The sequence below is a fragment of the Dysidea avara genome, chromosome 11 (assembly GCF_963678975.1).
Source record: "Dysidea avara chromosome 11, odDysAvar1.4, whole genome shotgun sequence".
NCBI lineage: Eukaryota > Metazoa > Porifera > Demospongiae > Dictyoceratida > Dysideidae > Dysidea > Dysidea avara.
In genome coordinates, this window is record NC_089282.1 from 13,296,276 (window position 1) to 13,309,005 (window position 12,730).

General features: G+C 37.7%; 1 protein-coding gene across 1 annotated transcript; it reads right to left on the reverse strand.

Moving 5' to 3' along the window:
* Nucleotides 1–4,904: 4,904 nt before the first annotated feature.
* Nucleotides 4,905–11,498, reverse strand: LOC136238056 (putative riboflavin kinase). Its single transcript, XM_066028379.1, has 4 exons — nt 11,338–11,498; nt 10,734–10,885; nt 10,587–10,689; nt 4,905–5,184 (listed from the first exon to the last, which is right to left on the reverse strand). Exons 1-4 carry the CDS (start codon nt 11,426–11,428, stop codon nt 5,069–5,071), a joined length of 462 nt encoding a protein of 153 aa, XP_065884451.1. The 5' UTR covers nt 11,429–11,498; the 3' UTR covers nt 4,905–5,068.
* Nucleotides 11,499–12,730: the final 1,232 nt, after the last annotated feature.

A 12,730-nucleotide genomic window follows, 5' to 3' on the forward strand; every position in this document is an offset into this window, starting at 1 on the left:
TATTGCTATAGCCAGTACGTAGTTATATCAAGCAGCATGCCCTGGGTGCCCAAAATGTGAAATGATGTATTTATACAAAGTGTGCTAGCATGCATAATTGCATGAGGTGGATGCCAGTAAGTAGTCAAGGGCGGGTGGGTGGCATGTTTGCTGCAGCTTCAATCTTAACTCAGTATGAGCAATTCCAAATAGTGCCCCTTCTCCCATGAGTAGAGATTGCGTGATCGCCATTTGTATGTGCAATGGTGTTGAGTATTAACAATTGTGGGTTTTAGTTCTATTAACTGAGATTCACTATCAACTATACCCGAGGCTTCCTTGTCTGTTAACCTTATTTACGGTGGTATATTGTGTTTAATCATGGCTGTTCAACTGAATGTCATAGGACCCTAGGGTTTTACGTAGTTCAGTCATAACAGATTGCTAACTGGTTGATGAAAGGTGATTGGAAAGACTATAATGACATTACTTTAAAATGACAAGCCAAATAAAAAAAAGTGATACAAAGCAAGTGGCAACAGTAACTGAATGTTGAATTCTGTGTGCATGGTCTTAGGTAAGAAATTGTCTATACACATTATCAAATACAAAAAGTGGGGTAAGTACTTATGTAGAATACATGTACAACAAACACTGTAGTATCAGCTAGCTCAACATATAGCTATGTATACTCGCAGAATAGCTATGTACATGAATTCTCAATATAATACGTAAAAGTCCAACCAAGGGAAAAATATACCTATGTACCCAGTGTGTTAAATCTGTACCATAATAGTGAATAAAATAGTTCACCTGCATGCATGGTGGTTATAAAATGACTCCATAAATACATACCGTAGTTAACCCCTTTAAGGTTTTTAGCAACTTTCTATGTAGTTGCATACATTTGATTGAAGCTACCAGACAAACCTTGAAACTATAGCTGTTATACTTCGAGTATATAAAATATGATCAGCTATGCCATGTTTAAACAAGTGTGCGTTCTATTAGAGAGAGAGAAGATGCAGTTTCTCTTATATTATTGCCGAAACATTATAGCTTCCAACTTTGCAAGATTCTGCCTTACATTCCAACCTAATTGGAGTGTGCAAGTTATCCACGTGATGTTGTTGTTACCAAGGTGGAGCCAGGGGACTATAAAAAAGAAAATTTTAAATGCATGCATGACTATACATTGGCTTGCATACATATAATGTACCTTTATATATACTGTTCTGTGGTGTAGCTTGTTAGTCTGACTTTTACAACAACTTAGCCAAAGTTACTTACCACTATAGCCTTTTGGCCCACAACTATTTAGTAGTCCCCTTTTTAGCCCCTGAAACTCAAACATTAGCTATAGCTTGCAATTACTTTAATACATATTTGTATTAAACTCCCACACACTGGAAGGTTGAGTGTAATAATATCTGAGTATGTGGGATACAACTATTTTACATATATATCAAAATTAAAATTGTTGCAATAATATATAGTATAAATTCACTGTGTAAAGGATTCATCAATGTAAGATTTAACTAAGTGCTGTACCAGCATTTTTTGTAATTAACATTTCTATATTAATTTTGGTTATTTGTTCCAATGGTAAAAATACTATTCATGGTTGTTATGATGTCATTAACTAGTCTGTTACGTGCAGGGTGATAAGTTGGGTGATGACTAACTTATTACACAATAGAGGAGCTGCGGCCATGTTTGTCTAGCTGAATGATAGTTATCACCTGGTACTTTGACACTCCCACACACTGGGGTTAACATAGTCGTTAAGATACTTGTAACTTGAATGACTGTATTATTAGGGTAAGTGACTGCCAACTGGAATTTCTATAGAATTGCATATTGGAGGGAGTTGTTTGCTGTGGAAGGTTTGTGATACAGCAGGAGTTGCAAGACACCCATGCATCCTCAAGGCGCTGCATTTGCCACATTTTTCAAGGGGAGAATGTATTTGCTAGTAACAGATGCACACTAATCACCTTGAGACGAGAAACAAACTAAACTTTGTGTCAATTGTGGTTTACCAGAGCAGACAATGGGCCCTAATTTGCATCTACAAATTATTAAAATGATGGAATCCTATAGAACTACTAAAACCAATAACCCCTCCTTCCAAAAAAATTAAAAAACAAAAAAACAATGTACTTTTCCCACACTAACTTAATTTATTCTGGATTGAGCCCACAAATGGAGCAGCTGAGTGACTAGTGCAAACATTTAAGAAATGAATGAAGGCTTGTGAAACCTGCTGTGGATAGATTCAGTGGATATAATTTTTATATGAAAACAATGTTTAGAGTGAACCACATTGGGTTTCCAGGTGTAATTATAGATTCTTTGACTCAGGAGTACCATGGATGCATTGCATTGACCATTTATGCCTTGCTGTATGTAGATGGCCCAAAGAGCCACCAAAGTTACACACTTATTGTACTTGCCCTGTGGTTGTGTTAGCTCTGTAAGGCAGTAAAAAAATTTCCTCATAAAATTAATCTCCTCACATTTCTTGGAGGGGACATCTTAGCAATGGCTGCTGTTTTCTCAGGATCTGGTTAAATACCTTGCTTTGTTATAAGTGGCTTAGAAAACACAGCTCAGTTATCTCAAATTGACATTTGCTGGTTCCACCATGCAGTTTCTGCAGGCTGGCTTCAAGTCTGGCATCATACTCCTCTTTGGTATGAAAACAAGTATGTCATCCATGTGACAGAGAACCCCTTCAACCCTTACAAGTGTTTTCTCCATTTGTCTTTGGAAGTGTTTGGGGCATTGTTATCCCTAATGACAGCTTGCTGAAACAGTAATGCCCATAAGGGGTGAGGAAGGTTGTAGGCAATCTGGAGGAAGGTGTCAAAGGGACTTGCCAAAACCCACTGGGGTAATGAAAACTTTTGCATTGGCCAACCGGCTGTGCTAGGGTGTCGTCTACTGCTGGTAAATGGTGTACCTCATGTTGAATGCTCTCATTTAATGGCGTAAGGTCTACACATATTCTGATAGCTCCAGTCTTTTTTGGCAGGACCACCATCCCAGTGCTCTAAGGGGTAGGCTCTTCTACCTTGGATAAAACATTCATTGACTTCATGCAATCTAATTGTCCGGTGATGGCTGTAAATTTGGCCCTGGTATCCAACATCTTTGCCATTCAGAGCAGCTGTTGTTCTCTGGCACATATCCATGGTGTCACTCACTGCATCTAGAAAAGCAGAGTCTATAGTGTGCATGGTTAAGTTCATTTTGGTATAGAGATTGGTACATGTCTCTACTGCACGTGCTACACTTTTCTGAAGTGGATACCTCATCCATTTTTGAGTGACAGCATGATCCACAGTGGCCTCTTTTTGGCAATAGTGGCACATGGCATCCATATTAGGACATTTTTCTCTTGGATATCGTCCTCTGCCACATTGTGTACATGGTTTAAGGTCTGATATATTGTTTGTAAAGTTCTATTAGTTGTATGTAATGTTGTGGCACTATCTTTGCTCAGGAAAATTAGACTGCCATTGTTTATCATACATCTAAAATGCCTTAACCAGCTCCTTTAAGAACTTGCTGCCGTTCCTTAACGGTCTAATGCTGACAAACCAGTGCTTCTGTAGTGACAAAGCTAAGTCTTGGATCCCTACGAGGTGATCGCAATCATTTCTGACTTGAAGTTTCCATATTTACAATGCTCTTGCAGTAGTGTTGTTCCAGTATTAAGAAATTTCAATGATAGTACAGTACTAGTATTACTTTTGGTATGTAAATTTTAAAAGTAAGTATTTTAAAGTATTTACTACCAAAACTTGATTTGGTAAAGTATAGGTTACCAAAAGTTATAGTAAGTAGTTAGTACATAACATAATTATATCTAACTAGTTAGTAACAATTAGTCTGAATCTGCCGGTGCAATCTACAGATTTCTTCGAATAAATAAACCTGTTTAAATTTTTCTGTTTCTCTTTCCACTAGTAGCATCCCCACCAATGGACAGTTGAGGCTGGTACTGCTATAATATCAGGCCATTAAGGAGCTAATACTGGAAAATGCCTCAGTTTCCCAACCCAGTAATCTAATGGATCCATTCTATACTCTTCAATGGTTATACTGGCATGTGATTATTTAATAACTCCCAAATTCCAAACAGTTACAATTAACTCCAACAATTCCAGATACCAGTAAACTAAGCAATTAATATACTCTATACTAATGATAGACCAAACAACATGGGCAAAGTGATTATTTGAGTCTAAGCACAAAGAACACTTTTAAGGCATGCCTACTTGTGGTGGCTTTGAAAAGAAATCTTCAAAAGTTTATATGCTGTAAATAATGTAAGAACTCAGCTGAAATACTGAATAAACAAATTAGTCACTTATGAAATACTAACTAAATATTGATGAAGCGATTATAAGCAAGGAGTAAGTATTTAGTATCTAACCATCCCTTTACTAAAGTATTGAGTATCTCTTTAGTAAATCATCCAACATGTGGTATACTATTAGTAAGTAATACTAACAGAAAAAGGGCTATACTTTCCCAAAGTAAGTATTAGTAAAAGTATACTGGAACAACACTATCTTGCAGGTTGTATAGCTCAATGACGTACTGTTCCACAGACTGTCCAGGACTTTGGCTTTGGTGGTTGAATCAAGAGTGCAAACTTTGAAAAAATTATTTCTTAATCCCTTTTGAATAGTCTTTTTGGTCTTCATCTGTAATGTTCGTAGACATCAGCACGGACTCAGCCTCTTCCCCAAGACAATACAGTAGGGTATTCACTTGCTTTGTTGTGGAATCATCTTGAGAAGACCGGCAGCTGACCAAAACTACTTATCCAATGAAGCCATTCATTGGGAGACTTGAAATCAAAGGAATCATGTAGTTGCAAGTGGATTTGAGCCATCACAGAGTTACGACCATGCTGTTACCATGTGCTATTACTAGAAATGTGTCAATCATACAACATATAATGTTGTAAAAATATCCTAGTGCTAAAATAAAAATCAGCAGTGATACAAGATGCGTGCAAGTGTCAATGTCCTACATCATGTAGAATATATGCTTGTTTAAGTTTAATACTCTATTACTGTGACTTTTCTGTTTTACTGAAGAACTCTACTTCCCTCTGTGATAAGGACACATTAGACAGTTTCTCCTCAGCAACTCTGATATCATTCTTGATGGCTTCTATCAGCTCCTCTGTGGATAACACAGTTACCATGGTAATGTGACTCTTATATTTAATCACAAAATAATTTATTAAAACTTTGTCATCATAAGAAATTATGATTTTCCAATTAGAAGTTAATGTGACTTCATTTAAGCATGGAAAAGGCTCATGAATACCCACAGTGACCAACACTCATATCACTTTGGTGTAATGCATTTCACGGACTGGACTCATGGACTGAGCTGTTAACAGCTTCTTAACAATACACCAGACATTATCTATTTCTTGTAATGGTAATGACATCACTATGGAGCCACAACAGCTGGTACTGCTCTTCCTTACAAGTCACGAAGGTCATGCATGCACTAAATTATTACAATATTTACAAAAATGTATGACAGTAGTCGAGTTATATAGTTTTGTCGGGTGACATGGCTATTCTTACATGGTTTAAATTTATAGTGAATGCACACCTGCAGATTGGTATAAACTTACTATTCAATATTGAGCAGGTGGGCAGCATGAGACTATATGGCTATCCAACTAAGAATACTTCACTGAAGCCTAAATGTTAGTGTTAAATACTAGAGCAATAAAGGAATAAATCAGCGCTACAGGAATAACCTCTATCACTACTAGTATGCACAAGTACATGTTTCATAAATATTCCAATAAATTAGTGTATGCATGACCTTTATGACTTGTAAGGAAGAGCAATACCAGCAGTTGAAGCTCAATAATGACGCTCCCAGCATTGCAAGAGATAGATAATGCCTGGATTATTGTTAAGAAGCCGTTTCCAGCTCGGTCCGCGACTCCAGTCTGCAAAATACGGTACACCTATCACTTCAACTAGGTTGGTTGTTTTATCAGTGAAAACATCATGTGTATGTATTGTATGCATATGTATTTAAATGATTTTAATGTTTACACTGTATGTCAATAATTATACTTGACAATATTATTGATTGACTACCATGTTGACTGTCATTAAGAGTGTCTTACTATTGTTCGGACATTGAAAATTTCTAACTAGTAATGTCCAGGTCAGCAACACTGACCAGGATGACCCAGGGTCACACTTCAGTTAATGATAAGTGTACGTTGTGTGTGTGTGTAATGTGCGTGTGCGTGTAGTATGCATGTGTATGTGTGTGTACATGTATGTGTGTAGTGTGTGCACACATGTGCATGTGTGCGCACTAAAACAGCATGGTTCCGTGTTTTAGGAAACATCTTTTTAAGAGCAAGTGTAGATACAGATATCTATCAACTGAAGTTACTGGGTGCTTGGAGAGTGATCAGTAAAAACTGATAATGGTTATTGGGTCTATACTTTTGAGGCTTAATTGTGTTATCTATAAGCACCGAACAACCGAAATACTGTAATATAACATATTAACCTATTGGAACTGTTCTGACACTGCTGCCTTCATGCAAATACACTCTCAATCTTTTAGAAAGTTTGGTGGAGATAATACTTCAAGCACAATTGATTCATCACTTTAGCCAGAAGCTAGCCACTATAAATGCACGTGATCCAATACAGTCAGACTTGACCCAGGCAACAAGTGATCCAGATGACCCCCAGTTTGAATACTGGTAATGGTATAATCAACTACAATGGTGTACAGTACCAAATATCTATTTAAAAAAAAACACCAATAACTATAAAACAAGTTCATCTGTTACTTCTAGGCCTTGACTTAGCACTACTATTCATATAGTGCAGTAGCACTGCATAGTAGGGGATCCCCTGAAATATAACGGTGGCCCCCAAATGGAAATCAAGTGTCAGCAATCCTGTGCTCTCATTGGCTCATTTTCATGTGACATTATCGACTTTGATGACAACGGATGAGCATGATAGGAAAGTCTGATTGGTCCTTGGCTCATGTGAGGAAGTGCTAAAGGTTATCAGAGGAGCTCCCAATCTGGCACCCTCACCCCCGCTCTCTAGACACTTTTAGGCTTGCTTATACCTCACTAATACTGCCAAGATACCATGAGGCTGGTTTTGGGGTGATAATTTAGGCCAGAAAAGCCCAAACCTTTGTGATCCCGTACTATTGTACTGTATGATAGTCATGATGGGGTATATAGGCAGAGTTGGGGTAGTTACTTCAGAAAAGTAACTAGTTACTTCTGTCCCATGTAACTTAGTTAAGTTATAGTTACTTTTAAAATGTAACTAAGTATGTAGTTACTAGTTACTTTCATATGTAAGTGTTTGTTAATTTTTGTAATATATTTATTTTGCCCAGAGCAAGGGAGAAGAGATCTATATATAATAATTATATGCACACTTTCTTAAAAAAATGATTCTGTAGCCATTCCAGCTCAGTTTAAACTGTTACGTCTGTATACTCAAGCTGATTCATGAAGAACAATACACAGAAAGTGTTTACTTAACACAAATTTGAAGTGCTCTTGCTTTTAATGCATAATTACCTATAGTTACAATGTAACTATTGTAACTACTTAGTTACTTTTCAGACAGTTGTAACTAGTTACAAGTTACTAGTTTCAAAGCAAGTAATTAGTTATATTACTACTTGCTTTGAAATTAGTTACATTTAAAAGTAACTAGATACATTTAAAAGTAACTAGATACATAACTTAGTTACAAAGTAACTAGTTATCCCCAACTCTGTACACAGGTTTGGGTGATGGGGGGTTTCCATTGAGCTCTGCATCACCCAAACCAAAATGAGTTGGTGTGGATGAGCACATGCTCAGATGATATCATTTGATTCCAGTCAGTACTTATAGTCCTGTATGCAGCAAAACTACTTCCTGCACCAGATCAGCACTAAGTGTTAGGTAAGTGTAGTAGTCCCTTCAGAGTGTTGGTGAAGCAAGATTAAGTGATGGTCAATATGCGATGGGCAGTATGTGATGTTGAAAGTGGTGTGGTACATATGATGTGTTGCAGAGCATGCGTATTAGTTACCTCGTGGCACAAGGTAGTTTACAGTACGGCGTGATCCCACCCACACAACCATTCGCTTGCAGGCAATAGAAAATTTATTATGCACAAAAATCTTAGTCATGAGTGGGTGTGGATATACAAATGGTTCAATTTAATATTAGTAGCATACAAGGAGTTCCTGTCTTGGCTGGTGGATAAGAATAAATTTTTCAGTTTAGTGCTGTCCAAACTTTATCTAACGAATGTGTGTTTCAGTTGAGTGCAAGATAAATTGATTCCAATTATCAAAGAATTTTATTGAAAACGGGGGGGGGGGGGGGGGGGGGGGTTGATCGGAATCCTAGTTCTATTTCACTTCATAAAGTGTAGGGATACATTTGTGTAGGGCTAAAGTCTACCTGGCTTATAGTTTTATGTGACTAGATCTGTGAAAACCTGGCATAATGGTGCATTTTCAAATTGAATATCTATAATCTACTTAGTCAAGTGTATGCTCTGGCCAAGTTTCAGCCTTGTATGCCAACAGCTTTTGGAGTTACAGCCCTACAAAGTAGCAACAACAGAAAGATCGACTTGTACAACAAGTATTGGGACAATAAATTACAGGCGCTTACAAAAACAGCTGTGTGGTGGTTGCTGTGGTGTGTTCACTAGCAAGTCAAACAATTCTTAATAATTCTGTTAATCAATACAACAATCACCAGCACACTGAAGATTGCAACAACTGATAATAATTACAATCATGAGACTATTTATACCCTACGTTACATCACTGTAACAAGTCTGTTCATTATGTAATACCACAGGCTGTAAATTACAAACACAATGCTACAGAGTTGAAACTTGCACCATTGTGTTTGCTATGAATAGGGGAGTCCATTACTGGGTAAGTTTTACCTTCTATCGCCTTTCTTCACTACACACAGAGACAAAATTAGTGAAGAAAGATTGATCACGTACAATTGCTTTGATTTGACGTAAACAAATGCCCATGACTCACGTATTCTTTATTCTACTGCAATGAAACAAAGACTTTCGAACTACTCTTGAGAAGATGAATAAGATGATATCCAGGTTTTTATCATTAGACCCTTTCTTCACAAAGAACAAAACGTTAAAAAAATTTACAATTTTTTTTTCAATTACGCAAGTCTGACAGATGTTAAAGTCGTGAACATAGTTCTAAAATTTTTCCAACTCAGATTAATGGCGATGGTGACATCTGCTAAGGATAATAATACAAAAATACCCAAGCTGAAAAAAGGGTGCAGCTCCCAAAAACCCAGGATGAAAAAAAAAAAGATGTGAAATCCAAGGTGGCGGCCAAGAAAATGGTAGTCAAAAATTTTAATATCGACAAATTTGGTGGCAAGAGTAGGTGGCACCAAATTCATCTGAATTGTCATTATTAACAGCCATTTCTTGGCCTCCACCTTGGATTTCACATCCTTTTCCACCCTGGGAGCCACACCCTTTTTTTTACAGCTTGGCTGTTGTTGTATTAGATATCAATTTTGTTTGTAATTTCATACCTAAAACCAGCTTTGGGTCTTGATTTTACCTTGTCTTTTTCTTTACTATAGGAATGAGGATTACGAGGGAGAACAACGCGTGAGTTATGGGTGCTTATGATGCAGTAGAAATAAAGTTTACTGTTGTCATTTCATTGTTGGACAGACCTTGTTCTTTGTCCGCACGGAGACGTACAGGGAAAACACTATACTTTGTGATCAATTTGCCAGTCATATTGTTGCTATACAAATTGAATTTATTTTTGTTCCAACTGTCTACCAAGACTATTCATCACATAAGGTCCTTTGTTACTACAGATAAAAGAGAAGCAGAATTCGAGGAATGTGCGAAACAACTGGTTTTTGCTCAGTGGGTCACATATGGTAGCCAGCCATAGGATATAGGATCAGCAGCTAAAACTTGAAATGAATGATACATATTTCAACAAAGACCATTGTCTGTCGCTGTTCAAGGGGTCAACACACTTCAGCTTTTAATGATGCCAAAAATTATATAGCTAGCTATGATCAATAACTCATAATGTTTGTATGGAAGAGAGTAGTTAGCTATCTTAACTCTCAGTTATGCTCTGAACAAGTTCACTATTCATCAAATAATGACACCTAGCTACATCTCTGCAGAGAACTGTTGATTGGTGTTGATAAAGTCAAGCAATTTATTCTGAGAATAGACTGATGTGTTACTTGCCTCAACATTTTCACTGAATGTATCAGTTCAGGAAATCATAATAATAATACCAAGTACTTTGTGGTTTCTTCATGAAATTTTTGTGCATGTGATGTACTCGTCCCAACTAAGACTGCAGAAATCAATAGAATCATTCAAATAAAATATACGGAGTAGTCCATCCTTCTTTATGTATGTATTTTGTGGGTAGCTAAATAGTAGTTAAATATATACATCAGAAAGATATATATTGTTAAGTTACTAATGCATGGGGTTTGCACTGTCCATATAGTAACTCACCTTTAGAAGTGAAGTTCATTTCATTCCTAATAAAGCCCACCATGCACACACTTAGCTGACTCCCATAGAAGTCATCAGGAAACTCATGAAGGATGTGGGTTTCCTGTAATGTGACATGACATCATACATTAGATCATTTCCACTAACCATGCTCCTTTTCTTGTTTTGGTACACAGGGTTCCATCCTATACTCATTACCATCTTATACACTGGCCCCTGGTCCACCATAGCCCACCCATAGAATATACCTGACTGTATTGCATCTGGTAGTGTCGACACCACGTCTTCTGGATAGTTAGCTAGTATATATATATACAAGCGGTGCACACGTGTACCTGAATCTCTTGTAGCTAATACATTAATTATTTTTTATCAATGTCGAAAAATAAAGCCTCACTCACCTCCTGAATAGGTGGAAATTTACAGCACCCCACAGGTGGGGAAATTGAATTTGTACATACATTTATGGAATTTCAAGGATCAGTTGTGCTTTGCACTGTTAGTGGCGGACTGTGGTGATTGCAGTTCTAAGCTTGCACGTCAATTAGCTAATACATGGGCGCAACCAACAAACCACTCCCCAGAATGGTGGGTATACGTCTAACATGGGGCTTTGTAAAATAATTTGCCAAGGGGTGAGTCTTTTTATTATCGTTTGTATTATCAATTTTACAAATCCTCCTCCAACCTATTCCTGGGAGTGATGGGTTGGGCTAATTTGCATTGATAGGTGCATAATCCTGCTTCTTACCCGTAGGGATTCCTAATTCTTTACTACCACGACCAAACCCAGCCACGACTAGACCCCTAGCGAAGAACGGCAATTGACCAGCGTCGACCATTGCGTGCCCGTAAAGACTTATGATTGTAATTGATGACTAAGCATAATTATGATTGTAATTCAGTTCTTCGAAACGCAACCGTAAAAAAAACGGATTTTGCTTGCGCATTGACGTCATAATTGGGGCGAGCCTGAGCGAGCCCCACACGTAACCGAAAAATTGGTTACGATGAGCACACGTAACTGCACCCTGCAGAGTAACCGTCACGTAGCTAACCCAAAGTTTTCATAACAAATACGAAAAGTTCGACTGTTACGGTGCACAAAACTATCAGGTTTTAGCTTGTGCGCGAGGCGCCTTCTCGTGGTAGCTATGGCTAGCAGTGTTCGAGCCTGAAAGCGCGGATGAAAAAGAAGAGAGGCTCAGAAGAAGAAGTAGAAGAAGGGAGCGCGATATCAGACTCAGAAGAGAACGGGAGACCCTTGAAGAAAAGCAAGCTAGGTTTGTAAACGCATGCATTTAATGCAAATATCCGGCTCAAATAGCTACGTGCATTGATGAAATCCCCTCTACCCTTAGGCCACTCCAAATAAATTCTCTGTTTCCCGTCCTGGACTCAAGCATATTTGCATGCGGGCGGGCGGTCCATTTCCATTATTTCATTATAAGATTGGCAGCTTTTCAAGCCATTATTTGTCTGGCACAATCATAAAATAACTGCATAAAAGCATGCTTAAGCTTGTTCCTTCCTTTTTAAATAGGCCAAACGTGAAGTTTGTGCCGACTTGATAGCACTGCTGACACGTGAGCTGACATGGTTTCAAGTGAGCCTGTCAGTATACAACAATAACCAGAAAATAATGGAAGAATATGGAATAATGGTATGTTTAGAGCACTGAACCTGCATACAACAAAAATCCATTACTTTGATGATAAATTCATGCATGTATGGTATAACATAACTGCTACAACTGTAAAGATTTTATGCAAATTTTATGTACGCTTGTAAGAATACAAAAGCAGCCAGCTGAAAGATGCTAAGGGGCATGATAGCAATAATCACAATCATTGTATAGAATTCCTGTGAGCAGTTAATTGCTCTGTTAATTGCCATTGTGCAAACACTGAATGCTGTGATTAAGTATAAAAAGGTACAAAAAAAAGCATTAGGACATGGACAACTACGGACACTAAACACACTCCTTGGTGTACACCATTTGATCCATTATCCTAACATTTCAGCTGTGAGTGCTCTTTTAATAGAGCATACAGTGAATGGTGATCCACAGCATCCACTGTGCAAGTAGCCAACAACTAAGTTTCCCACCATTTTAGATACTAGTGTTGTTCCAGCATTAAGGG

Excerpts from the sequence above, each read along its gene's own strand:
- LOC136238056 (XM_066028379.1), bottom strand. The coding sequence starts at position 11,428 with ATGGTCGACGCTGGTCAATTGCCGTTCTTCGCTAGGGGTCTAGTCGTG. Across the intron at positions 10,886-11,337 it reads AGAATTAGGAATCCCTACGG|CTAACTATCCAGAAGACGTG; the intron begins GTAAGAAGCAGG and ends TATATATACTAG. Across the intron at positions 5,185-10,586 it reads AATGAACTTCACTTCTAAAG|AGGAGCTGATAGAAGCCATC; the intron begins GTGAGTTACTAT and ends TGTTATCCACAG.